The 28,000-nt window shown below is 42.2% G+C and overlaps 1 protein-coding gene across 1 annotated transcript in view; it reads left to right on the forward strand.

The window, feature by feature from the left end:
* Positions 1–28,000, forward strand: part of CASC4 (cancer susceptibility candidate 4) — an 89,185-nt gene that overhangs the window by 259 nt on the left and 60,926 nt on the right. The window contains exon 2 of the mRNA XM_010845241.1: positions 5–239. Coding sequence (XP_010843543.1) covers positions 5–239 — 235 coding nt within the window. The remainder of the gene's footprint in view (positions 1–4; positions 240–28,000) is intronic.

Here is a 28,000-nt window from a genome sequence, read left to right on the forward strand (position 1 = left end):
TCAATTACTGGAGCATCTCCTCACGCCACGTCCTGCTGCAGGAGGAGGTGGCGGAGCTGCAGGGCCAGGTCCAGCGCACCGAGGTGGCCCGCGGGCGCCTGGAGAAGCGCAATTCGGACCTCCTGCTCTTGGTGGACTCGCACAAGAAACAGATTGACCAGAAGGAGGCCGATTACGGCCGCCTTAGCAGCCGGCTGCAGGCCCGGGAGGGCCTGGGGAAGAGATGCGAAGATGACAAGGTAAGCACGAAGCCGCCTCCGCCAGCCCCCATAGTTTCCTTCAGCTCCGTGGCGGGGGTGTTTGCGCGGCCGTGGCTGCCTCTGCCTTCCAGAGTCGCAACCTTGGAGGCTCCCTTTGCCGCTAACAACCCTGTTTCTGTCAGACTTTAACTGGTTCGCCACGGCCACGTTTTCTGGTCCCTGCCAGACGAAACTGTAAGTGTTTGGTTCTCAAGGGTGGCCTCTCCGTGGATGCCGCCTTTTCCCCAAGCCGGGCTGCTGAGCTGGCAGTCGTGATGATCTGGCCGGTCTATGTGGCCGGCCGCCTTACGTCTACGGATACACAGGGCTGGAGACTGCCGGATTTGGTGTGAGCATTGTTGCCCTATCCTTTATTCCATGCTCACTGATCGTTATTAATTTCTTTATTTAAACAATGTGGCCTCCTCTAACCCATCTACTTACGGCGATCACTATTTTTTAAGCAGTCTAACTTCTCTTAAATCTCTATAGGGCTATGTATTAAGCAGTTAAAGAATCCGAATTACTGCCTTTTTTTGTGATCAAAATATTTTTATAGGTGGGCTGTGGAGCCATATATGAACCACACTTGTGACTTGGACATAGGTAATCCAAAATTATGTACTCAGTTTGAATTGTTAGTGAAATTAACCCAAAAGATAGACTCTAAAAATAACATTCTAAGCAACAGAATCTCATGTCATTGTCCTAATTGATCTTGAAAGGAAATAAAAGTACAATTTTGTATGCTTAACTTTTAGGGTTAGTTGTTGGAAAGCCATACTAAGTTTAAATTGTGAAAGTTTAAAGCTAGACTGTAACTAGACTGGTGCTGAGTAGTCTTTGTTCTCACCAGTATACTGGGAACTATATTATTAATTTATATCTGTGCAGTTTTTGTTGATATACCAGACCTATGGAAATTTCTGGATGGGATAAGCATAATGGATACCTTTCTTTTGGACCCTCTTTTGGTAATCTTCACAGTGTTTTTGTGTGTCAGTGTGTGTTCCCATTATAAGTTTTTATTTTGTATGTCAATTATTTATAGATAATCATTATAAATTAAAATCTCCTGAGCTCCCAATTTCCTTATTGTCACCAGCCACTACTTTGTTTCTTATTTCATGAGGATTGAGGCCCACAAAAGCACTTGAGGTGAGTGCTTCTCAGTAGCCTACCCTTCACCACAGCATAGCTTCTGAGAGGAGCAACAGATCAGCAAACTTACACTACATACTGAACTCTATAGACTGAAAAGTTCTCTGGGGTGGAATAAACAGATATCCATGAAATTTTGGAGTGTTAAAAGGAGATCGTCAGACTTGAATGGTGAGGCATTACTATTCAAGTTCTCTACCATCTGGAAAGAAAGATAAGTCTTTTCTAGTGATTTATACTCTGGATTCCATTTCTTCCGTCTACTGGACTGTGATTATCAGTTTCTTTTCGTAAGTTTTCGCTTTTACTTTCAACCACGTGTAGGTGTTCGCTGTTCTAAAATTTTTGGTATTCTTCCATATACTCCATTCTCCCAGTCAACCAATGTCTTTGTTTTTACTTTCACTGCTAAACTCTAGTTATTGGTGGTCTGTAAATGTTTCATGCATTTCTTTTTTCATCCCCATTCTAATTTTTTTTCATTCTGTATACCATCCTTCTTTCCTCCTCTTTTCTGAAGCTATTGTCTTGAAGGTCACAAATGGCAGTCTTCCTGGTCAAATCAAAAAGCATTTTTATTCTTATTCTGTTCAATTTCTCAATAATTGATGGTCTCTAACATTTTGGGAACTGTATCCTTTCTCACTTCTTTATCATTGAATTCTCTGGATTTGCTTCCTACCTTCTTCAGCATACTTATTTTTCGCTGATTTCCCGCCCCCCCCAAATGTCTAATAATAATAAACTATATTCTTGAGTCTTTGCTTTCCTCTTACAGCAGTATTTCTCAAGGTGGTGTTAAACAGAATACTATCCTAGAAATTGCTCATAGATGGTCAGGACAAAAAAGGAAAACCTTCTTTTTTGGAGGAAAATGTTAAACAGTGTAAGTAGTATATCCTCCTCTTCAAATATATAATCTTGCTAGCATATAAAGGCTCTGAGAGATGTGTTAGTAAAGAAGCCTGTTTAATTTTGTTTAACTTAGTCTCTATCAGTTAATTTGATCACAGATTACTATTTTCATGGCCTACTTGTTACCATGGTACAGAAGAATGTAGGAAAGCACACTAGTTTGGAAAATGTTGCCGTAGGTATCTAGATGAGCTGAAGATGAAATTTGTCTTTTAGAGGTGTTTCCTTTATTCCTGCTACTCCCTCAAGAGCTGAGAAGAGAGATTTATCATGTGTAAATGATCTAAAATCCTTCTGGATGGTGATAATGTTGGAGAAACAAATAAATTGACAATTAAAAGTGTCTTCCTTTTAAAACTAGACCTGTTTTGATGTTTATTCATGTTAGTGCAGTCTCTTTAAGGGCACTCTGCCTTTCAGGACTTTTGCCCATAGTGCACACTGGTGCTGACCCTGCAGCAGTCATTTGTACCCCTTGGTTTGGTATACATCCTTCCTGATGACTCAGGGCTGTGTCCTGATTGGTCTGAACTGATTCCAGTAATTTCATTATTCCCAGTGCTTAGTTTAGGAAGGGGCTGGCTAGTGAATTGCGAGGGGAAGCTTCCTTGCTCCTTAAAAGAGTAGTACTTGCACCTCAGTGATATTCTTCCCCCAAATCAAAAATCTCCAGTCTAATCATAAAAAAGCATCGGACGAGCTCACATTCAGGGACATTCTACAAAGTACCTGAGCAGTACTGTTCAGAGGGTCACACTTGAAGAAGCGGTCGGTCTCTTCTGCCAGCTGTCATTGCTTCACTACGTGATACCTGAAATCAGGGTAACCAGAGTGCCAGAAAAGTTAGCTAAGAAATGGCTGAGGCACTGAAGTTGGTAGAATGGAGTGTTACAATAGTTTATTGGACTTGTTATGTGAAATAAAGAAACATTCCTGGGGCTTCCCTGCTTCCCTGGTGCCTCAGTGGTAGACAGTCTGCCTGCCAATGCAGGAGACAGGGGTTCAGTCCATGACCTGGGAACATCCCACATGCTTCGGAGAAACTAAGCCCGTGCAACCACAACTACTGAGCCTGTCTTCTGGAGCCCAGGAGGGGCAACTACCGAGACCACGTGCTGCAGCTGCTGAGACCTCTAGGTGCACCCAGAGCCTGCGCTCCGCAGCAGGAGAAGCCGGCACAGTGAGAAGCCCGAGCACTGCAACGGGAAGGTGGCCCCCGCCACTAGGGAAAAGCCAGAGCAGCACTGAATACCCAGCACAGCCAAAAATAAATAAATAAAGTTTTAAAAATTCCTATTGTGTAAGCCAGTCACGTTGAGAGTTCCTTAGTTACAGCCTATCTAAGGTATCCTGACTATTAAGATTCTCATTGTCACAGTCATGTCTGAGATGTAAGTTAAATCTTCTATGTCCCCAGGGCAATGTGGACAGTCACCCCACTCCAGAACTCTTGCCTGGAAAATCGCCTGGAAAATCCCATGGACGGAGGAGCCTGGTAGGCTGCAGTCCATGGGGTCACTAAGAGTTGCACACGACTGAGCGACTTCACTTTCACTTTTCATTTTCATGCATTGGAGAAGGAAATGGCAATCCACTCCGGTGTTCTTGCTTTGAGAATCCCAGGGACGGGGGAGCCTGCTGGGCTGCTGTCTATGGGGTCACACACAGTCGGACATGACTGAAGCGACTTAGCAGCAGCAGCAAGGACTTTGTCTTAAGATCAATAGTGGTGTTTGGATGCCTGACTCAGTCGGTACTTGCTTCACAGTCTTTTGGAGATCAGGATCCCTAGGTGGCATCACCTCCCTGTATACCTTTGCCCACTCCATGGATGTTCCCAGCCAAAACTCCCTTTGCCCTGATGAAATAGCTGCCTTAGGTATGATGTGTGTGAAGGGAATTTTGGTAAGGAAGCCTTTTTTCAGGTTCAGTTCAGTTCAGTCGCTCAGTCGTGTTTGACTCCCTGCGACCCCATGCACTGCAGCACACCAGGCCTCCCTGTCCATCACCAACTCCTGGAGCCTACTCAAACTCATGTCCATTGAGTCAGTGATGCCATCCAACCATCTTACCCTCTGTCGTCCCCTTCTCCTCCTGCCTTCAATCTTTCCTAGCATCAAGGTCTTTTCCAAATGAGTTGGTTCTTCAAATCAGGTGTTGGGATGGGACCGGATGCCATGATCTTCATTTTCTGAATGTTGAGCTTCAAGACAACTTTTTCACTCTCTTCTTTCACTTTCATCAAGAAGCTCTTTAGTTCTTCTTTGCTTTCTGCCATAAGGGTGGTGTCATCTGCGTATCTGAGGTTATTGATTGTTCAAGTTACCCTTTTTTTAAAAAAAAGTTATTTTAGAACATTTAAGATCTATGGGATTATTGCAAAGATAGTACGGACAGTTTCTTCATATGCCACACCTAGTTTTTACTGTTATTAAATGGCACATTTGTCATAATTAATCAACCCCTACTGATGCATTAAAAAATCATGGCATCGGGTCCCATCACTTCATGGCAAATAGATGGAGAAACAATGGAAACAGTGACAGATTTTATTTTCTTGGGCTCCAAAATCACTGCAGACAGAGACTGCAGCCATGAAATTAAAAGACGCTTGTTCCTTGGAAGAAAAGCTATGAGAAACCTAAACAGCATATTAAAAAGCAGAGGCATCACTTTGCTGACAAAGGTCCATCTAGTCAAAGCTATGGTTTTTCCAGTAGTCATGTATGGATGTGAGAGTTGGACCATAAAGAAGGCTGACCGCCGAAGAATTGATGCTTTTGAACTGTGGTGCTAGAGAAGACTCTTGAGAGTCCCTTGGACTGCAAGGAGATCCAACCAGTCCATTCTGAAGGAGATCAGTCCTGAATATTTATTTGAGGGACTGATGCTGAGGCTGAAGCTCTAATACTTTGACCACCTGATTTGAAGAGCTGACTCACTGCAGAAGACCCTGGTGCTGGGAAATACTGAAGGCAGGAGGAGAAGGGGACGACAGAGGATGAGATGGTTGGATGGCATCGCCTGTTCAATGGACATGAGTTTGAGTAAACTCTAGGAGATGGTGAAGGACAGGGGAGCCTGGTGTGCTGCAGTCCATGGGGCGGCAAAGAGTTGGACACAACCGAGTGACTGAGCAACCACAATTGATGCATTAGTAATAACTGAAGTCCATAGTTTGTATTTTCTCAGTTTTTCCCTAATGCCCTTTTTCTGTTCCAGGATCCCCTCTAAGATTCCACATTACATTTAGTTGTCATGTCTCTATAGGCTTCTTGTAGTCGTGACAGTTTTTCAGACTTCGTTTTTTATGATCTCGACAGTTTTTGCTTTTTTCCATGATTTTCATTACTTTTGGCTGTGCTGGGTCTTCGTTGCTCCATGAGCTTGTCTCCAGTCGCAGCGTGGGGGCTTCTCTCTAACTGCAGCGCTCAGACTTCTCGTTGCAGTGGCTTCTCTTATTGTGGAGCCTGGGCTCCAGGGTGTGTGGGCTCAGCAGGTGTGGCTCCCAGGCTCTAGAGCTCAGGCTTAGTTGCTCCGTGGCATGTGGGATCTTCCCGGATCAGGGATCAGACCTATGTCTCCTGCATGGGCCGGCGGCTTCTTTACCACTGAGCCACTAGGGAAGCCCTGATCTTGGCAGTTTTGAGGATTACTGGTCAGGGTTTTGTAGAATGCCACTCTGTTGGCATTTGTTTGATGCTTTTCTCAGGATTAGACTCAGGTTATGGTTTGTGGGAGGAAGGCTGCCGAGGAAAGCGCCTTTCTCATCATATCAGGGCGTCTCTCAAAGTGACTTCCCGCTCAGTGCTGACCTTGATCGCCTGGCTTGAGGTAGTGTTTGTCAGGTCTCTTCACTGTAAAGTTACCGTAAAGGAAAAGAATGCATTTTTTTCTTCCTTTTCTGTGCTGTACTCTTTTGAAAGGAGGTTGCTATGTACAGCCAATGCTTAATGACTTGGGAGTTGTGTTCTGTGTCTTTAAGGGCAGAGTGTCTATGTAAAGTACTTGCAATTTTTCTGCATGGACCTTAGTCTTTTCTCCCTTATTTATCATTCAGTTATTTATTTATATCATATGAACTCATGGATATTTATTTTACACGTTAATTTATAATCCACTGCCACTCTATTTATGTTGCTGCTCAGATTGTTTCAGCTTTGGCCGTTGGGAGCTGTTTCATTTACCTCAGGGCATAATACCCCATCATTGTCACAGATCCCTTCCTTAGCTTCTGTCACTACAAGATGCTCTGACTTTACTGTGTACTTCCTGCCCCAGGCCTAGAATCCTTCTCCACAGAGCCGTAGGTCCTTTTATTGGAAAATGGTGTTGGAGACCAAAGTCTAGGTGAGAGGTATACTCATTGCTACGTCAGACTAACTTTGGAAATCTTGAAATCCGTGCTCTACAGGTATCAGGAGGCTGACGTTGGATATCTTCCAATTTATCATTCTGTCCTCCCATTTTCAGTTTGTTACCGGGGCTGTTAGAACACAGAAATTCTTTTTTTTTCCCTACACTTCGAACTTTTCATTTTGTATCGAGGTATAGCCGATTAGCAGTGTTGTGACAGTTTCAGGTGAGCAGTGAAGGGACTCAGCCCTACGTACGTGTGTGTCCATTCTTCCTCAAACCTCTCCTGTCCAGGCTGCCACAGAACACTGAGCAGAGTTTCCTGTACTCTACAGCAGGTCCTTGTTGGTTATCCGTTTCAAATATGGCAGTGTGTACATGTCCTTCCCAAACTCCCTCACTGTCCCTTCCCTCCAGCAAGCATAAGAACACAGAAATTCTTTAAGGGAGCCTGAAATTGTCTTTGGAAGTGAGAAACAGGCTCCACTTCTCTGGGATTCCCCCCACATTTACCTTGTTTTTTTGTTTTTTTTTTTTAAACCTTCCTCCCTAACGGGTTTCAGTCTAGAGGGGTGTGTTAGTTGTCTACAGCTGCCGTACAAAATCCCACACACTGGCTGGGTAAAAACAGCAGAAATTCGTGTCCCGATGGTCCTGGAGTCTAGAAGTCCAAGGCTGACGTACCGGCAGGCTATTTCTTTGGAGCCTCTCTCCTTGGCTGGCGTAGGGCCACCTTCTTGCTGCCTTGTCGTCACATGCTTTCCTTCTGTGTTCCTGCCTCTCTGGGTTCTTTCTCTTATAAGGGCACCAGTAGTGTTGGGTTAGGGTGCCACCCCAATGGCCTCATTTTAACTTACTTACCTCTTTAAAGACCTTGGTTCCAAATGGGTCACATTCTGAGGTACTGGGTGTTGAGACTTCAGTGTGTGGGTTTGTGGGAACACAGTTCAGCCCATGCCAAGAGGGAATCTGACACACACGCTGCCTTTTCTTTCCCCTTTCTGTGAGAAAGACCCTTTCCCCCATTTCCTGGGTGGGGTTATTTCTCCTATCCTAACTTGAATTCTTCCTGCCTGTACCTTGTACCAGTTATGGTGGGCCAAGGCAAGCGCTTGATAAATCAGAGCTGTTTGAATATAGAAAAAGCCCTTCCCAAAACCGTTGTTTTGTTACAAATGGATTAAAAAAAAGAATCAGTTTTGAGGTTTGAAGCCGAAAATGACTGCCCTCTTTTCCCTTTACCATCCTCCTTGAGGCGGTACGTACGTCTGCTTGAACAGAGAAAAGGTCATATGCCAGAAAGGAGGGTGGGAAACATCCTGCTTTTTTCCCCAAAAATAACCTCATTGTGTGTGTATGTACACAGCGCTCACACACACCAAATGCATATATGTAACACCGCGGCACGGAGTAAGGGTTCACTACCATGATCTCAGAGCTTCCCTGATGGCTCAGTTGGTAAAGAATCCGCCTGCAATGCCGAGACCCTGGTTCGATTCCTGGGTGGAGAAGATCCCCTGGAGAAGGGAAAGGCTGCCCACGCCAGTATTCTGGCCTGGAGAATTCTACGGACTGTATAGTCCCTGGGGTTGAAAGAGTCGGACACGGCTGAGCGACTTGCACTCACCGTGATCTCAAGTCCTGGCTCTGCCATTTAATGTGTGTGGAACCTTGGGCAAGCCTTCGTTCCACATCTGTAAAATGAGGACAGTGATGGTCACCTCTCTCATTCTTGTGAAGTTTCAATGGATAAAGTCATTTATATGCTTTGAACATACCATATTGTTAAAAAAAACGTTTAGTGTTACGTTAGCTATTATTCCACAACTGCTTCCTTATTTCTGACCGGCCTTCTTTCCAGGATGGGGTTCCGTCCGTGTTCCTGCTTAAGGCCCGGTCCCAGCTCCAGCCGGCCTGCCCTGCCCTTTGCCCCGCTGTCTGACTCCACCCTTGCCACCTTTCCTGGTCCTTTTCTGAACAGGCCTAGTTGACTCCTCTCATGCCTGTCTCAGCTGACTCGCCAACACCTGCCTTTTTTTTGTTGTTTAGTCACAAAGGGTCCGACTCTTTGTGACCCCATGGACTGTGGTCCACCAGGCTCCTCCATCCATAGGATTTCCCAGACAAGAATACTGGAGTGGGTTGCCATTTCCTCCTCCACTGATGCCTGCCTCTGGAATTTGAAGAGCAGCCTTGTGCAGTTTTTCTAACACTCTACACATGAATATTCCTGCCTTTGCCTTCCCCATCATAACCTGGCCAAATTCTAGCTGTCATTTAATTGCTACCTCAAATTATTCATAAACCATACAGAGCTAATGCCTCCTTTCCAGACTGCATCCCTTTCCTGCCTTCCTGGTCCCTGTAACGCTCATGCAGCCATTATTGAGACTGGGGTTAGACATTTTGGTATCATCTTTGATTCCTTGAGCATCTCAGACTCAGTGATTCAACATGCAGAGGAGATACTTGGTCAAATTGAATTTTTAAAAAAAATCACCCTGGTTGCAGAATAGAGAACTGATTGGAAAGGAAGCAGGAGCTCCCTCACCAGCCTCCTTGCTCCGAGCTCTGTTTTTTCAGTGCGTCCTGCCCTCTTGAGCAAACCAGCTCTGCCTCCTGCCTGACTTCTGGGGTAGTGGTGTCCCTCCCTGTGTCAAATCAGACCTCTGCTGTCCAGCCTTCACAGCCTCCATGGAGGCCTCTGTCGACTTTGTCCCGCTGTCTCCTGACCTGGACTGTTGCAGATGTGCTGCTTTGCTCACCTTTCTATGTCAGTCCCTGCTTCTGCACTTCTGCTCCTGTTTCCAAACTCTTAGCCTCTTGCCTCTTTTCTGTTACACCAGCCTTTCGGTACGTCGACCATGAAGCCCTCTGACTTCTGACCTGGCGCGTGCTTTTTTTATACACAGTTAACATTTATTGTTTGAAGCACTCTAAATTATAATTTTGTTTTTCATTTTTCACTGATAGCTTCCTAAATGTTAGCTTTGTCTTCTCAACAAAATTTTTAAATTACTTGAGGAAGGACCATATTTAAAATTTTTTTCCAATGAGTTCTTGATAGTCATTAGTGCTGATACAAAGTGTTACGGGTTATAGGATTAGAGTGGACTCTAATCCAGTTTCTTATGTCCTTATAAGAAGAGGAAATTTGGATACATAGAGAGACGCAGGGAAGAAGGCCCCATGTAGATGGAGGCCTTGACTAGAGTGATGCATTTATAAGCCAAGGAATGCCGAGGATTGTCAGCAGCCACGAGAAGCTAAGAAAAGGGCAAAGAAGAATCCTCCTTTAGGGCCTTCAAATAGAGAACACGGTCCTATAGACAACTCAGTTTTGGACTTCTAGACTGCAGAACTGCGAGAATATTTTTGGTTGTTTCAGTCATTGGGCCTGTGGTTTATTTTGTTGGTGTTTAGTTGCTAAGGCGTGTCCAACTCTTTTTCGACCCCAGGACTATGGACTATAGGACTGTAGTCCCCCAGGCTCCTCTGACCTTTGGTTTTCCCAGGCAAGAATACTGGTACTTTGCTATAATGGCTCTAGGAAACTGATATTGGATTCACTAAAAACTCTGGCAGACTTTTGAAGGTTATTTTATTTTTTTTTGTAGAAACTGACAAGCTGATACCGAAATGTATGGAAATACAAATAACCTAGAATAGCCAAAACAATTTTTCAAAGAACAAAGTAGGAGAGTTTATACTCCCTGATTTCAAGGCTTGTATATAGTAATGTAATACTATATAGATACAGTAATCAAGACTGGAGTTATTGAAAAGAATGGGCATATAAATCACTGGGATGGAGCAGAGTCACAAATGGACCCACAGATATATGGTCGATTAATTTTTGGCAAAAGTGCCAAGGCAGTTTAATGAGGAAAGGGAAGTCTTCTCAACAAAAGATATTAAAGCAACTGGATATCTTTATGGTGGTGGGGTGGGTGGTGGTGTTATATAACTTGTGCTACTTCAGAACATAAACAAATAAAATTAACTTGGCTCATGGACCTAAACGTAAAAGGTAAAGCTATAAATTTTTTAGACGACAACACAGGAGAAAATATTTGTGACTTTGGATTTGTGTGGGTTTTTGAGGACATAAAAAGCATGAACCATAAAGAGAAAAATAGATAAATTTGACTATCGAAATTAAAAGCTTTGTTCTTCAAAAGGCACTATTTTTTTTAAAAAATGAAAGAAAAAGCAAGTCATGGGTTGGAAGACATATTTAGAAGAGATGTATCAGATAGAGAATTGTATCAGTGCAGCCCCCTGTACCAGGACCCAGCCCACCTACCAACAGGCCAGCACCAGTCCCGGAGCCCCAGCCCTGCCGAGCATCAGGCCACCACCAGCCCTAAGACCCCCAGGGCCCTACAGTCAGAGCCCCAGGAACCCTGCTCAGCCTACCAGCAGGTTATCACTAGCCCCAGGGACCTCTTGGGCCCCAGACTTACCTCCCAGCAGGCCAGCACCACCTTCAGCCCCTTAGCTAGCTACCCCGGTGTCCAGCCCCACCCAGTAGCGGGCCAGCACCAGCCCTCGGGTCCCAGGGCCCTCAGCCTCACCAACCAGGGGCCAGCAGCCTCCACACAAGGAACAGCCTGGCAACCGATGGAACTGGGGCCAGCCGCACCTGTCAGACGGCCCCCAGTAGACCACCACCATGACCCGCGTGGCCCGGACAGGGGGCTCCCCTCGAGCACGTGGCTCTGATGACCGGAGGGCAGTGTCCTGCTGGGATGCAGAGGACATCTCCAGAAGCCCACTTTTCCAAGGTTGGGAAATGAAACCAACCTACCAGATACTTAGAAATAAAAACAGTAAATTAGGCAAAATGAGGCAACAGACGAGTATCTTCCAAATGAAGGAGCAAGATAAAACCCGAAAAGAGCTCAGTGAAGCGGAGATGGGCAACCTGCCCAGTACAGGGTTCAAGGTAACGAGCATAAAGACATTCAGAGAACTCGGGAGAAGATTGAACGAGCAGAGTGAGAAGCTAGAAGTTCTTAACAAAGAGTGAGAAAATATAAAAAAAGAACCAGATGAAGAATACAATAACTGAAATGAAAAACACACTAGAAGGAATCAGCAGTAGATTCGATGATACAGAGGAATGGATCTGTGAGCGGAAGGCAGAGTAGTGGGAATCACTGAAGTTGAACAGAAAAAGGGAAACACTTTAGAGAAACTTAAAGCATCATGAGAAACTAAAATTACTGCCTGCCTTGCCTGTGCCAAGAGGAGCACAAACTTCAGTCAAACGGAACGTTAATTCTCTTTCAAGGAAGCCAAAATGCGGAAACCTGTGGTCTTCATTCACAAACATCGTTCCTTGCGTAATGAAGTTACAGTTCAAGTATTTCCTGTTGTATTAGAGGACATATACTGCATCACCACATATTATGAATTGTTTCTTTCCTCTCTGGGGTGGGTGGAAGGAATCTCCTTGAATGTTCTTTTAGGTTTTTCTCTGTTTAAATTGTAACCAACATTCTTCAAGAATCAGTTTTATGATCTTCATGGAACCTCCTGAGATTACTCTGACCCTTATCGTGTGAGCAAGAAGCAGCAGAGAAATAAGGAAATAATAAAGGAAGATGAAAGAAATGCGGGGACATGTGTCTAAGATCTTTGTAGTACAGAGTACATTGTGTGATCAATATATTTTTGTCAATTAAAATGTTCTGGTTTTACTGTAAGATCAGAGACTTCCCCGTTGTTAGGACTCCACGCTTCCGCTGAAGGGAACACAGATTCCATCCCTGGATGGGGAGCTAAGACCCCACAAGCCACGTGGCACGGCAAAAGAAAAAAAAAAACTCTTCAAGGTTAACTCTTCCAGTACAGGAAATAAAGGAACTAACATTATTAAATGTCAGTCTGTAGTAGACAGGCTTTTATGTATTTCCATTAATTCTTCTCATTTTATGGTTGAAGAAACAGGGTTAGGTGAGAAAATGGCAGAATCCTAAACTCAGATCTGCTTGATTCCATAAATCCTTTCCACTAAACTGCATTGCCACACATTGTGTACCTATATATAGTTTTAAAAGATATAAAATTATATAGAGAGAGCAAAATTATGTATGATTATATAAGAACAGTTATCTTGCCAACAAATCAAATAACTTTTGAGTAGTCACTGTGTGTATTAGTTTCTTAGGGCTACTGTAACAAAGAACCACAAACTGGATAGCTTAAAAACAGAACTTGATTGTCTTGCGGTTTTGGAGAGTAGACGTCCAGAATTAAGGTTTTGGCAAGACTGTGCTTCCACTGGAGCCTCTAGGGGAAGATTCTTCTAGCTTCTGATAACCTCAACTGTTCTTTGGCTTAAGGCAGCGTAACTTCAGTCTCTGTCACCGTCATGCATGGTTGTCTTCCCAACATGCTTGTGTATCTCCGTCTCTTCATGTGGAGTTCTCTTCCTAGTTCTGTTTTATTTTCTTACAAGGACTAGTTATTTTGCATTAATCGAGGATTGCACGTGTGTGCTCTGTGCTGAGCCACTTTGGTTGTTTGTGTTCGACTCTGAGACTCCATGGACTGTGGCCGCCAGGCTCCTCTGTCCATGGGATTCTCCAGGCAAGAGTACTGGAGTGGGCTGCCATGCCCTCCTCTGGGGATCTTCATGACCCAGGAAATGAACCCATGTTTCTTATGTCTGCTGCATTAGCAGGCAGATTCTTTATCATTAGCACCACCTGGGAAGCCCACGTTGGATTAAGGCCTACCCTGATTCAGTATGACTGCATCTTGATTACATCTGCAATGACACGATCTCCAAGTAAGGTCACAGTCACAGTATTGGGGGTGGCGGCTGTTAGGACTTCAGCATAACCTTTTAGGGAATACAACTCAACCCATAATCAGTCTCTGTAAATCAATTTGGAGTGAACTGAATCTTCACCGTATTGATTATTGCAGTCCACGAACACGGAGTATCTCTGTGTTGTAGATCTTCTCTGTGTTCCTGCAGCACATTTGACACTTTTCACGTGTTCAAGACTCACATATTTTATTACATTTATTTCATGTATTTGATGCTATAAAAATGGAATTGTGCTTATTCCATTTTCCACTTCTTCTTTGCAGGTGTATAAATAGTGCTATTAATTTTTGTATATTGATTGTTTCCCTGCTCTAGGACTTAGTTCTAGCACTAATGGCATCTCAGGAATTCTAAGGATTCTACAAAAAGCCATTAGAACTCAGTAGTAGTGGTTTTTCCAGTAGATTCTTTAAAATTATTTCTGGACAAGGTCATGTCATCTGCAAATAAAAACAGTTTTCCCCCCTTTCCAGTTGGTTGCTTTTTATTTTTCTTCCCCATACTATTCTGGCTAGGACCTCCAGTATAATGTTAAATAGAAGTAGTGAGATTGAATATCCTTGGAGAGAGAGTATTTAACAAAGTTGAACACGCATTCATGGTAAAAACTCTCAGCAAAGTAGCAATAGAAGGAAACTTCCTCATATTCATCAGAGGTCTCTATCAAAACCCCACAGCTAACATTGTATTTAATGGCAAGAGACTAAATGCTTTCTCCTACAATTGGAAACATGGAAGGACTTTAAATAGAGGAGTTACTTTAGCAGATTGAGCTTAAAACCTCTGGCTGCAGAATAGAGAAGTGATTAGAGAGGCGAAAAAGTAGATATAGGAAAAATAAATATAGGTTTTTATTTAAAAACTTTTTTTCAGTAGTACAGTTGGAGGATAATGGAGTCTTCAACTAAGCACATTGTGTAATTCTGTGCTTACCAGCCTCAGGAGGCATTTTTGTTAGTATTGATGGCTGGGGAGTGGTAATGGGTTTAGGTGTAGAGCCAGGAATGGTAGGAGCTCTGTATTGCAGAGCAGAGTCCCGACAATGAAGGGCTGCTGCTAAGTCGCTTCAGTCGTGTCCGACTCTGTGTGACCCCACAGACGGAAGCCCACGAGGCTCCCCCGTCCCTGGGATTCTCCAGGCAAGAACACTGGAGTGGGTTGCCATTTCCTTCTCCAATGCATGAAACTGAGAAGTGCAAGTGAAGTCGCCCAGTCGAGCCCGACTCTCGTTGACCCCATGGACTGCAGCCTACCAGGCTCCTCCGTCCATGGGATTCTCCAGGCAAGAGTGCTGGAGTGGGGTGCCATCGCCTACTCCCAATGAAGGGCTGCTCTACTGCAAATGCTAGCGGCACCGTGATGGAGAAGCACTGGGCCGTTAAGACAGAGAAGCGGAGAGAAGTAGAATTAACAAGAGTTTGTAATGCGTTTGGTGTGTGATTGGGGAGGCAAAGATGAATCCCATGACACTGGTGATACTGATGGTGGCGCTGTGACCTGAGGTAGGAACTTGAGGTTAGAAGTTAGTTTGAGAAGAGTGCAAGTTTAAGTCGAGTTTGAGGAATCTGAAATATTTAGTAGGTAGTTGAAAATGCCCTTTTGGAATTCAGTAGAAAGGACAACCTAGGAAAAGATTTTGGTTGTTGAAATCATAGGAATGGCCTAGGTTATAGAGTGAGATGAATGTGTAAGATGGAGCTTTGCAGCGTGGCAGGGCACAGCAGAGGAGAAGCAGGTTTGAATGACCGACAGCAGGAAGAGAGGAAAAGAAAAGGCTGCCTGGTGTGGTGGTGTGTCGGCCAAGGGGAAAGTTTGGAGGAAGAGTCATCAGTGTTAATTGCTGTAATTACCTACTTAGGATTACCTCTCCATAACTTGATTGTGGTCCAGATAGGGCTTATGTGTTTTGTTCATCTTTGTATTCCCACAGTTCCTGGCATGACGTTACTTAATTCTTGAGCAGAGTCCATGTTTCTTAATCCGTGTATGTTTTAAGTACCTGGTTTATGCCTGGTTAATGAATGTTGAGTGTATAACCATATCTGTACATTTATGCTGGATCTATTTTTTCATGTCTTCCAATTTTATATTGTGAATTTCTTGACTCTGAAAATAATCTAGTCTAAATTTTGTAAGCACCTAACATATTTGGTACTATGCCCTACGTGTGGACTCAGTAAATATTTGATGATTGATTCAGCAATTTGCAGTGGCTCTTAAAGCATGTCTTTATATGTGCTGGGCTACCAGCGGTATTATCCACATATCTGATTATACTACTTTTCTGGAAGACGTAATTGAAATATTCTTATGTAAAGGCAGTCATTATCAACTCATTATCTTTTTGGCTTTATTGAATGTATCTCTTCCTTGAAACATGTAATAGTACATCTAGATTAGTATTTTGTTTAGTTAGAAACTCAAAAATATTTTCCTGGTTCAATAGCATTTATATGAAGAGAAGAAAACCTTAGAATTAGTTAATGGGAACATAATGAAAAAATTCATTTGTCTTATGTACTGCATATCATCAGGGACTTGTTTCATAAACTGAAAACTATTAATAACTTAAGTTCATACAGGGTAGAACTAAATAAGTTCTTTTCCTGATACAGTGCTTTATGATTTATCAAAGTACACGGTATACATAAGTCACTTGTTTGGGAAAGTTGAGTGTTTACCATGTACTAGGTGCTAGGAATAGAAAGATAAGATTCAATGCTAATCCTCAAGGAACTTGATCTAATGGCGGAGACACACAGAGAAATGATCCATAATGCGTGATTAAATGCCACGTTAGAACTGTCTACAAAGGGATTTGAGAGTATAGAGGAACAATTGATTTAACTGCTTCAGGAGGTCAGGAAAGAAAGGACTCGCTAAAGATGAGTCCTCATAGATGAAGAGTAGCTCACCAACCAAACTTAGAAAGCAGTGAGCACAGTGAAGCCAGGAAGCTTGAAAGGGAGTTGTCCCTCCAGTTCAATAGGAGAGTGGAATGCCGGGTACATGCGGTGGGAAAGGAAGGGAATTTGTGGCTGCAGATAAAGCTGTTTAGGACCAGACTCTTCATTATTAATTTTTTTATTGTGGTAAAATTTACATAACATAAAATTTACTGTTTTAACCATGTTTAAGTTTACAATTTTTTGGTATTGAGTACATTCACAGTGTTGTATGACCATCACCACTATTTCCAGAACTTTTCACCATCCTAAGCAAAAATTCCTTACTCATTAAGCAATAACTGTCCACCTCTCCCAGACCCTGGTACCTGTATTCTCGTTTTTTGTCTCCATGAATCTGTCTATTCTCGATTCTTCATGTGAGTGGAATAATACTGCATTTGTCCTTTGTGTATGGCTTATCTCACTGACATAATGCTTTCAAGGTTTATCTGCGTTGTAGCATATATCTGAACTTCATTCCTCTTTAGGACTTAATACATTCCGTTGTATGTGTATACTACATTCTCTTTATCCATTCTTCTGGCTTGAGTTGTTTCTATCTTTTAACTACTGTGATTAATACTCCTTTGAACACTGGTATATAATTCTGTCTTTGAGTCTCTATTTTCTGTTCTTTTGGGTATATACCTAGAAGTGGAATTGCTGGCTCATATGGTAATCTTAAGTTTACTTTTTTGAGGAAGCACCAAACTGTTTTCCACAGTGGCTGTACCATTTTAGACTCCTACCAGCAATGTACAGGGGTTCCAGTTTCCCTATATCCTTGTCAACACATGTTATTCAACGCCCTGTTTTGAAATGATAGCCCATCCTCATGGTATCCCATTTGTGGTTTTGATTTGCTTTTCTCTAAGAACTAATGAAGTTTAATCTGTTTTCATGTGTTTCTTGACCATTTTTATCTTCTTCCGAGAAATCTCTGTCCAAGCCCTTTGCTCATTTTTGAAGCGTTTTCTGTTGAGTTGTAGGAATTCTTTATGTAGTCTAGATAGTAAATCCTTGTCAGATAAATGACTTGAAAATATTTCCTCCCTCTGTGGGCTGTTTTCTCACTGTTGATAGTGTCCTGTGATGTACAAAAGTTTAATAAATAAAATTTAATTTATTAAATTAAACTTTAATAAAGTGTAATTTTATTTATTTATTTCTTTTGTTGCCTGTGCTTTTTGTGTCATATTTAAAAAACTGTTACCAAATCAAAGGTCATAAAGGTTTTCCCTTATGTTTTCTTCTAAGAGTTTTATAGTTTTAGCTCTTAAATTTAGGTTTTGATCTATTTGAGTTAATCTTCCTGTATTGTGCAGGGGAAGGGTCCACCTTCATTCTTTTGCTCTGTGAACGTTTTCTAGATCATTCATTAAAAAGGTTAACTATGACCAGTTGCAAAACTAATCTCTTGTTCTCTGCTGTTTATTATCCTCCACCTGAGAAGTAACTGTGGTATAGTGGAAAAAATACTGGATTGGAAATCAGAAGACCTAGGTTTTAGTTTTAACATTTGGTATGAGATCAGAGGAAAATCACTTTTAAAAAGTTTAGCTTTCCCTATAAAATGGGAAGTGCAGGCCCTGTCTGCCTTACAGTTTCATGATAAATATCAAATTAATCAGCCTTTCAGATCTATTATTCTCTATTCTTGCTGCTGTTATTTTAAGTTTTAAGAAAGATCCAGAGAAGAGCAGCTAAAATCAAGGGATGAAAGAGAGTTACTAGAGAATCAAGTAAAAAGACCTGGGGAAAACCTTGAAAGACTATATGACTAAAGAATATAAAGTAAACTTTCATACCAAGTTCTGCAAGGTAGTTTGTGCTTGCACATAATCTGCTTGTAAATGACCCCTTCCTGTAGCGTGTGCTGTGCTGATGCTGTCCAGCATCTCTTACCTTAACTGCAGGGAAATAGGAAACTATTTTACAGCTTAGTGAGAAAAGTTTCGTAACGTTTTACTTCCTTAAATGGTGCCCCTCCCACAAATAAAGCACATTTTACTCCTCAAATATTGTTATGGTATCTGCCGTGCCTCCAGTTATTTATTATTTTAGATTTATTTGCCAGCAGGATGTGATGTCTGTAAAAGAATTTTTTTACTTGTGATTTAAAAACCCCACATAATGTAAAATTTACATCTTAATCATTTTTAATCAAGTTTAATTAAATTTACATCATAATCATTTTAAATAGTAATGTTAGCTGGTGGCTCAGATGGTAAAGAATCCCCTGGCAATGCGTGAGACCTGGGTTCAATCCCTGGGTTGGGAAGATCCCCTGGAGAAGGGAGTGGCTGCCCAGTATTCTTGCCTGGGGAATCCCATGAACAAAGACCTGGCAGGTTACAGTCCTCGGGGTTGCAAAGAGCTGGACACGACTGAGCGGCTTTCACTTTCAGTGTTAGCTGCGTGTTGTGCAACAGATCCCTAGAACTTTTTCATCTCGTAGACCTGAAATGCTATACCTACTCAACAACGTTCTCCACTTCCCTTCTTCCCAGCCCATAGAGGAAAATGAGTTGGTTTTTTTCAATATGAGAAAAACTTTAATGTAAAAGTTCCTGTAGTGGCATAAAATTAAACCACATTTAATTGCACGTAGAAAAAATTCCCTTCATTAACAGAACAAAATTCTGTTAAATTGGAACCTTAGAAAATTGAGGATGTACTCACTCTAGGTGCTAAGAACTGAAGTGAGCTTTCTAATACAGTTATTTCTGGAAAAATCCATGTCAGAGGACCAAGGACTAATTCTGTGATCAGTTTTTTTACTTGAAAATAATGAGTGTAGCTGAGATAACTTTCACAGAGAGTGAGCTCAAACCCTATTGGCCTCCTGCTAAGTAGAAGGATTACTGTTGAAAGTAAATTCTTCTGGTAGCCTATGCTGGAGACAGCCTAGATATATTCCCCTTAAATCCTCTCTTACCAGGTTTTTGCCCCTGCCCATAGCACCAGTGTCCTCTTCAAGGTACCAATGATTTCAGTCTTGTTTAATCCACTTGTTAATTCACAGTCATCACCTTACTTACCTATAAACAGCATTTGATAAGTTGGCCACTCCCTCCTCCTCTTCCTTGAATTAGGCTTTCAGGAAATCAAGCTTTTCTTCTGCATTTTATCCATTCCTTCTTTTCCATTTTTTTTATTCCTTTTTCTCCTCAAAGGAAATGCCCCAAGACTTAGTCCTGTGACATCTTCCTTATCTATACTCAGTCTCTTGGAGAGCTCCTATTGACATTTACTTAAATACTACCTATATACTATCTATTTAAAGAAGTCTGAGCACCGAAGAATTGAGGCTTTCGAACTATGGTGCTGGAGAAGACTCTTGAGAGTCCCTTGAACTGCAAGGAGATCTAACCAGTCCATCCTAAAGGAAATCAGTCCTGAATATTCATTGGAAAGACTGATGCTGAAGCTCCAGTAGTTTGGCCCCCTGATACCATGAGCTGATTGATTGGAAAAGACCCTGATGCTGGGAAAGATTGCAGGCAGGAAGAGAAGGGGGTGACAGAGAATGAGGGTTGAATGACATCACCAAATGAGTCATGAGTTTGAGCAAACTCCAGGAGCTAGTGAGGGACAGGGAAGCCTGGCGTGCTGCAGTCCATGGGGTTACAAGGAGTTGAACACTGCTTAGCAACTAAACAACAAACTGTTCTCTTGAATTCTGGGCTTGATATCTCTAGATATCCCTTGATTTCATCTTGAACTCCCTACTCATTTTCTGTTGAGTGCAGCTGGGGTTTTGGACTTACCTGTCCAAAGCCAAAGCCCTGGTATTTCCCCAATCCCAGAACGTCTACTCATAGCCATTCCCAAAGAAGTTAGTGGTGACCCCTTCGTTTATCAGACCAGAAACTTGGGTGTTGTTCTTGACTCCTCCTTTCTCACCCCTACTTCCAGCTTATCAGCAAATTCTGTTGGCTTAGCTTCACAATCCATATATCCAGAACCCAGACAGTTCTCCTGACCCCCATTACTACTATCCGCTGATATAAACAGACATAGGAAAGAGGAATCTAGTCATTATAGATGGTTAAAACTAACTTGACTATGTCAAAGAGACCATTTCTGATAACTAGATAGAGAAAGTGGTACCCACTTTGTGGAAGGCATTAAATCTTCAGTAGCAGAATTTTATATTCTACACACTAGGAATAATAGTATTCTGTTGTTGGATCTTGACTAGTGGAAAGACTTGATGGAAAACAAAGTTTTTCCAAAGATGTTTCTCGCTTCTGTTAGGAAATAAATAAAATTGGGAAGAGACAGATGATAGATTAGATATCTTCATTTATTTATGCAGTAATAATGCTGAGCTTATGTTCTAGTGCAGCTATATGAAAATGGTCCCTGTAGGTAGTTGGCATGAACATAGAATAAGTTAAGGGTCAGATCTGAGAGACAGGGCAGAAGAACTGGCAGACCTTGGTGATAATTTGTATTTATTTAATTGTGTTTGGCCATACCACACAGCTTATGGAATCTTAGTTCCCCATCAAGGGATCGAACATGGGCCCATGGCCGTGAAAACACTGAATCTTAACCAGGGGACCACCAGGGAATTCCCCGAACTTGGTGCTAGCTGTACCATATAGTTACAGGCACTAATGACTGGTGGACAGGATGAGAAGAGGTAAGAGGCAGGAGAGCCAAAGGACGAAGAAGCCCCTGAAAGTAATGGGAAAGTTGAGAAAGGGTGCTAACTTGTCGAGAAACTTCTGATTTTTTTTTTCTTTTACATTTCAAGTTTCAGAGATTAGTGAAATGTGCAAATGGAAATGCCTTATGGGCTTGATGTTAAGAAGGAGACTTGCTCTCATACTTTCCAGTGTGGTCTGCCTTGCATTCCTTACCCACCTGTCATTCTCACCTTCCCTTTCTTAGTCCTTCATCTGCACTCTCTTGTGCTCAGTCGTGTCCCACTCTTTGCGACACCATGGACTGCACCCGCCAGGCTCCTCTGTCCGTGGGATTCTCCAGGAAAGGACACTGGAGGGGGTTGCCATGCCCTCCTCCAGGGGATCTTCCTGATCCAAGGATCGAACTGAACTAGTGTCTCTTACGTCTCCTGCTTTCACAGGCGGGTTCTTTACCGCTGGTGCTCCCTGGGAAGCCCTTGGCACCCTCTGATGTGGCTTAAAATTGATATTCAGCATGCCCTTTGGGGGTCGACTGGAGGCATTGCCCCGTGTCTTTGTCATTTTAGGACCCTAGAGGATCGAGCAGCCACCATCTGAAACGTTGGTGGCTTTGGTAAAATGAGAGAGTGGTGAATTGTGCTCCCTGTAATTACTATGCCTGGAAGCGATTCCTGTCACTTTGCTCACATTTCATTACACGCTTGCAGGTTCAGTTGTGTCCGACTCTCTGTGACCCCGTGGACTTGTAGCCCACCAGGCTCCTCTGTCCGTGGCATTCTCCAGTCAAGAATACTGGAGTGGGTTGACATCCACTGCTTCAGGGGATCTTCCGACCCAGGGATCACACCCGGATCTCTGCCTTGTGGCAGGTTCTTTACAGTCTGAGCCTCCAGGAAGGCCCTCATTGTCCCCCCTTAACCCAGTTTTGGAAGAATCGGGGAGGAGCAGTCCTACAAAGTACCTGGGATGAGAGTTAGAAATATTACCCTACATTAGTGAGACAAACAGCCTATTATTTCATTCTAACATGAACCTGACATAAGATTTCAAATCCTTGAAAGTTTATAAACTTCAAACATGTGTATTCTTGGGAGAATATATTAAAAAAAAAAAAGATTAGAACTGCCAAACTATCCTTGTTTTTCAGTTTCACCTAGAGTGCTGATCCTTTTTTCTTCCTTTCCAGAATCCTTGTTTATTCTTTCCTTTCCTCTCTATGCAGCTAATATTCCATGGTCTATTGTTTTAGTGTCTTGCCATTTTTTTTTTACATGTCAACTTCAAGTGCAGCTGGAGAAATTCTTACAACCAGACTGGTACTTATAGAAATTTATGATCCGCTACCTCAGGTGGGTTTTCAGCAGCGCCTTACAAATACGTATCTCTAGTCAACACACTCATTCCAACAACTTTCAAACTTCTGCCCTCCTCAGACCCTGCTGCTGCTGCTGTTGCTGCTAAGTCGCTTCAGTCGTGTCTGACTCTGTGTGACCCCAGAGACGGCAGCCCACCAGGCTCCCCCGTCCCTGGGATTCTCCAGGCAAGAACACTGGAGTGGGTTGCCATTTCCTTCTCCAATGCATGAAAGTGAAAAGTGAAAGTGAAATCGCTCAGTCGTGTCCGACTCTTAGCGACCCCATGGACTGCAGCCTACCAGGCTCCTCCATCCATGGGATTTTCTAGGCAAGAGTGCTGGAGTGGGGTGCCATTGCTTTCTCGGCCTCAGACCCTGAGTCTCTTTAAATTCCTCTTCTCCTTGACCTCAACAGATAATCTTGTTTCCTGCTTGACCAAGAATTGAACAGGAGCTACCACACGAACAAATCTGCAGGCATACCTACATCTCCACCCATGTCTCTTTCCTCCTTGTTAGAATAAAAAAGGGTTCATTCTTCCTCCAAGACCAGCCTCTCCACCTGTTCTATGGATCCAGTCTCCTTTACATTTTTCAAAGATGTAATCTAATCCGGTCTCCCTGTTACATACAATCCTTTTATCTATACTTGTTCCTCAGCACTTAAAATATACTTGAGTCTTTCTTGCCCTCCCCAGTCACATTTCTTGAACAGAAAATTGCCTTTGCTCACATCTGCATTTTTCTCCTCCTGCTCCTAATATCTCGACGTCTTTGCCCAGCGCTGCGCTCTTGTCCCGCATGGCACAGACACTCCTGTTTTCCTCTTCTCGGCTCTCAGTCTCCTTTGCTGGCTTCTCTCCTATTAAGTATTAAAGTTCATAGTTTTATATTTGAGATCCTCTTCTCTTATTCTGTCCTTTTCTGAAGTAATCATATCTGTGCAGAACACTTCAGTTATGCTGATGACTCCAAAATGTTTATCCTTTATCCAGACCTCTGTCCTGATTCTTATATATTGCTGTATCTCTAGGTCTTCTACGGTGTTGTTCACTTATTAGGTGTTCAGTTAATGCTTTCCTTAAGGCTGCCTGACAGAATGAATGAATAAACAAAATTTAATGATTCTTTGTGACCAAAACCAAATCCTGCATATCCTCAGGCCTAGCACATAGTGGATGCTCAGTAAATGCTTTATAAATGACTTATCAAAAAAAGAATGAGTAAATAAAAACCTTTGTAATGATTCATTATAGCCAACCAAGACCAAAGACCTTATCTTATTCTCTTTAAAAATGTAACTTAGTATAGCTTAAACTAAAACTTGCTTCATGAGAGATTAATTCTTTAACAGATCAAGTATCAATAAAAGTTGCAGATGTGTTTGGAATGTTGACTGAATTATATGTGTGCAATGTATGAGGAATAAGAAATCAAAAGGTTATAGATACCTACTAACTATTGATCTAGTGTATATGTGGTGGTCACGAACACAGACTTTGGTTTGGGACTACTAGGAAGAGTACTCAGAACCTACTGTAGTTGTGTGACGCATCTGCGAAATGCAGAACCCACCTCAGAGGACTAACCACAATAATATTTGTATTATTGCATTTAGCTTAGCACAAGGCCTGGCACTGAATAAGTATTAAGTACTTATTAGTAATAATTTTCCATTTTGATCCAGTTCATATAGGTGCCAGTCAAAGACATACTGTAGATGAGTAATTGCTGAATATGGTTATTTATCAGAATCACTTCAGCTTAAAAAAGAAAAAAAGATTCTGAGGCCCATCCCCAGGCTGCTGAGTCAGACTGGAGTTGGGGAGGGGAGAGAGCAGTAGGGGAGGGGAGTCACTGTATGTATTTCTTAAAGCTCCCAGGAGGTTGTGAGCGTCAGGTTTGGCAGTTATAATACTAAAGATAGAATTGTTTCTAGAAATCATCTGAGTGTGAGATATGATCAGGAAAAATGGTTCTAGTGTGAAGGAAAAGGAGCCAGAAATGACATCTCTAAAAAGCCTTTGGGATCAGTGGTCATATAGTTGAGCTGATTTGCCTGAGAACAGGTCATAATGAAAGTGAAGCAGGCACATTCATTATGCCTGTGAAACAGCTGAGCCATTTTCAAGGTCCCAGAATGAAAAGGAAAGCAGAGCAAGTGAGCTGTTAACAGCTGCCAAAATTAATTCAGAGTAGCCATGTGGGATGGGGAGGCATTAAGAGAGCTTCAGCAGGAGATGGTAGAAATATAAAGATTAAGTTTTAGGTATTGGAGGAAGAAAGGTTAGAGGGAAATAGATGAAGTAGCTGGGGTGAGCAAGAAAGACTATGAGAAAATAGGAGGAGATAATTCTTACTGGAAAAAGACATAGAGAACACATGCCTCAGAAGAAGAAAAAGAGGAAAAAGCCTTAAGAAGAATCGGGAACACATTTTGAGAGATTAACATGGAAAAGGCCAAAGGGAGCATGGATAAACGACCTATTATAAATGCACTCCAATGCCAGACACACCAGTACTACGGAAGGAGAGAGGTGCCATGAAGCCTAACCAAGGGAAATGAACGAGGGAGTTCAGAAGCATTGAAGGATAATTAGAATTACACAAGTAGGGATAAAGTCCAACTCAGGGTAGGAAAGCATGTAGTGCAAAGAAACGGAACATTGAAGTCTAAGGAGGCTATCAGCGGACACTTCCCGTTTTCACCGGGGTCGGGCCGTGCGCCAGACATGGGCAGGGAATGCACTGCGGGACAGCTTCTGTTCTCATGGATGCTCATTTCTGATAAACCTTGAGGGCAGAAAGAGACAAAGAGACACTCTGGTTAGAGATTCGACTGCCTGTCAACTGAGGGAATGCTTTGTTTTTTAAAAGACCCAGTAGACCCTGAAGCCGGGCAAGGCATTTTGAGCACTGAGGGAGTTTGGAGGGTGTGTTCAAATCTGGGTTGGAGTCTATCTGACCATAGGTGTAAATTAAACAAAGAGATGGGGCTGGGTTTGTCAATATATGTGTGCATGTGTGTCTATCTACACACATCTGTCTCTTATCCCCAAAGAAATTTGAAAAAAGAAAATGATTATTTGGTGTCTTTCTTTCATATTGTAAATAACGACGTTGTGGGAAAAGTCTGAAAGTAGCCAAAAAGAACCCAAGAAGCCAGACAATGAGAATCCATTTATAAAATAAGAATTAAATAATCCTTCTTAAGGTTTATACACTGTTACTGGTCTAAAATATATTTAGAAAGAAAAGTCGTCCGCTAGTACCGAAGGGATTGGTTCCAGAAGCCCCTGTGCAGAGATGGATGCTCAAATTCTTTATATAAAATGGTGGGTGCAGAGGACCATCTGTATTTTATAGCATTGCCAGGTCAACAGAATATATGGCAAAGTGAAATACCTTTTTTCCAATCATGCAGTAGTAAGAACTCAAATTAATTTCTCAACAGCTGAGAGGTTTTGATAGAATCATTTCAAAGATAAACAAATTCCTGTTGGAATGCAAGAAAATTAAAAATATGAGGAGAAATAATCAACTTCCTATTGAAGGTGAGGTGGTGGAAGTATTAAGGGAAGGCTCCCCGAGGGTTAAAAACCAAAGAAGTTAAAGGACTAAAGAGACCTATCTGTATGCAGAAATGATTAATGAAAAGCATAAAAGTAAAGAAAAAAAGATTGAAGACACTGAAGGAAACATTAAAAATCAGAAACCAAGTGGGAGAAGCCTTTATGCAGACCCAGGATAGTAGAAAACATAAGATTAAAGCTAAAATTAAGTCACTGCTTTACATGCTTGGATTTTGCAAAAACACAAAGGAGTGCACAGTAGGTAAAAAACACATTCAGATTGCCTTAAAAGGATAAGATTGGAAGTTAGAAGAATTCTTTGTCAAACTGTTTTAGGAGCTGCATAAGGATTTGGGGGGTTGCGTGGTGTATGTGGAGCAAGAGGCATCAGATGCCCATAGTAGCGCAGTGTCTAAAAATGAACAGATGGTTTAGCGGCAGACATCTAGATTCTGAAACTAAACAACATAATAAAATACTGTAGAAGGAAGAGAACTTCTGGGTTTAATGATCTACCAGAGACCTCTGAGTAGATCTTTGGCAGCTCTGTTCAAAGGCACATGGAAGGCGAGATAAGCAGCCCTATGGAACTGGTGTTAACAGGAAGTGAGACAAATTGGGAACTGGTACCTGCTGCTAATACTAAATACTGAATATAAGATTTTTGTGAGAATCCTGCTGGAAAGACTGAGGAACAATAGAGAACATGAGATGTGCCGTAAAGGGGGTCTGAGAAGCTAACTGGAAAATCTTTACCCGGCCAAAGAATGAGGTGGGAAATAAGTTCATTCTATTTGAATTAAGAAAGGCTTTTGTTTAGACAAGCTGTGGTTTTCTCTTTAATTGTTCTAGAGCAGCTTTTGAAATATGAGGACTGTATATATGAGCTGTTGGGATCAGCGTCTCCACCCTCAATTAAAGATTGAAGGGAAAATTAAACTGATTAGAATAAAGTAGCACTGCTCATAATATCCTTTAGTACTTTCGTAGTTTATAGATTGAACTTCCTCTTCTCTATTAAAATTTTTTTAAGAGTTTTAGGATATAAAAGAGACAGTCCAGGAAGCTGAGGCCACTCATAGGCTAGTATTCAAAAATAGCATCTCTCTAGCTGTTTCAAGAGTAGAATTTGAAAGAGAGTACAGAGAAGCTGGAATAGCATCATAAAAATGAATAAAAAAAACAAAGTAATGAAAACTTATAAAGAAAAATAAAGGATAGCTATGTTCTTTGGAGGGGTAAAGAATGCAAAAGGAAAGTGCATCATGAAAATACAGTAATCCCCCCTTATCCACAGGAGATGTATACCTAGAACCCCCACTGTATACCTGAAACCACAGGTAGTCTAAACCCTAGACTTACTTAGGTTTTTACATACATACATACCTATGATAAATTTTAATTTCTAAATTAGGCCCAGTAAGAAATTAGCAACAGTAATAATAAAATAGAACAGTTACAACAATATCCTGAAATCAGAGTTATATGAATGTGTTCTCTCCCTCCCAGAATGTCTCTTACTTGACTCACCTTGTGATGATGTGAGATGATGAAATGCCTGTGTGATCAGATGAGATGAGATGAATGACCTAGTGTTAAGCTGCTCTTGACCTTCTGGCGATAGGTTAGGAGGAGAAGCACTTGCTTTGGGTGATCTTGGGTTGTTGAGCCGTGATGCTGTGAGTTGGCTGTTAGCAGCAGGTGATGACGATGGTTAGGGATCCCAGGCAGAACAGAGCATGTCAGCCCAAATTCCACCACGTTACTCATTCAGTTCAGTTCAGTCGCTCAGTCGTGTCCGACTCTTTGCGACCCCATGAACCACAGCATGTCAGGCCTCCCTGTCCATCACCAACTCCCGGAGTTCACTCAGACTCATGTCCATCGAGTCAGTGATGCCATCCAGCCATCTCATCCTCTGTCATCCCCTTCTCCTCCTGCCCCCAATCCCTC

The sequence above is a fragment of the Bison bison genome, unplaced genomic scaffold (genome assembly GCF_000754665.1).
Source record: "Bison bison bison isolate TAMUID 2011002044 unplaced genomic scaffold, Bison_UMD1.0 scf7180017864213, whole genome shotgun sequence".
In the NCBI taxonomy this organism is placed as follows: domain Eukaryota; kingdom Metazoa; phylum Chordata; class Mammalia; order Artiodactyla; family Bovidae; genus Bison; species Bison bison.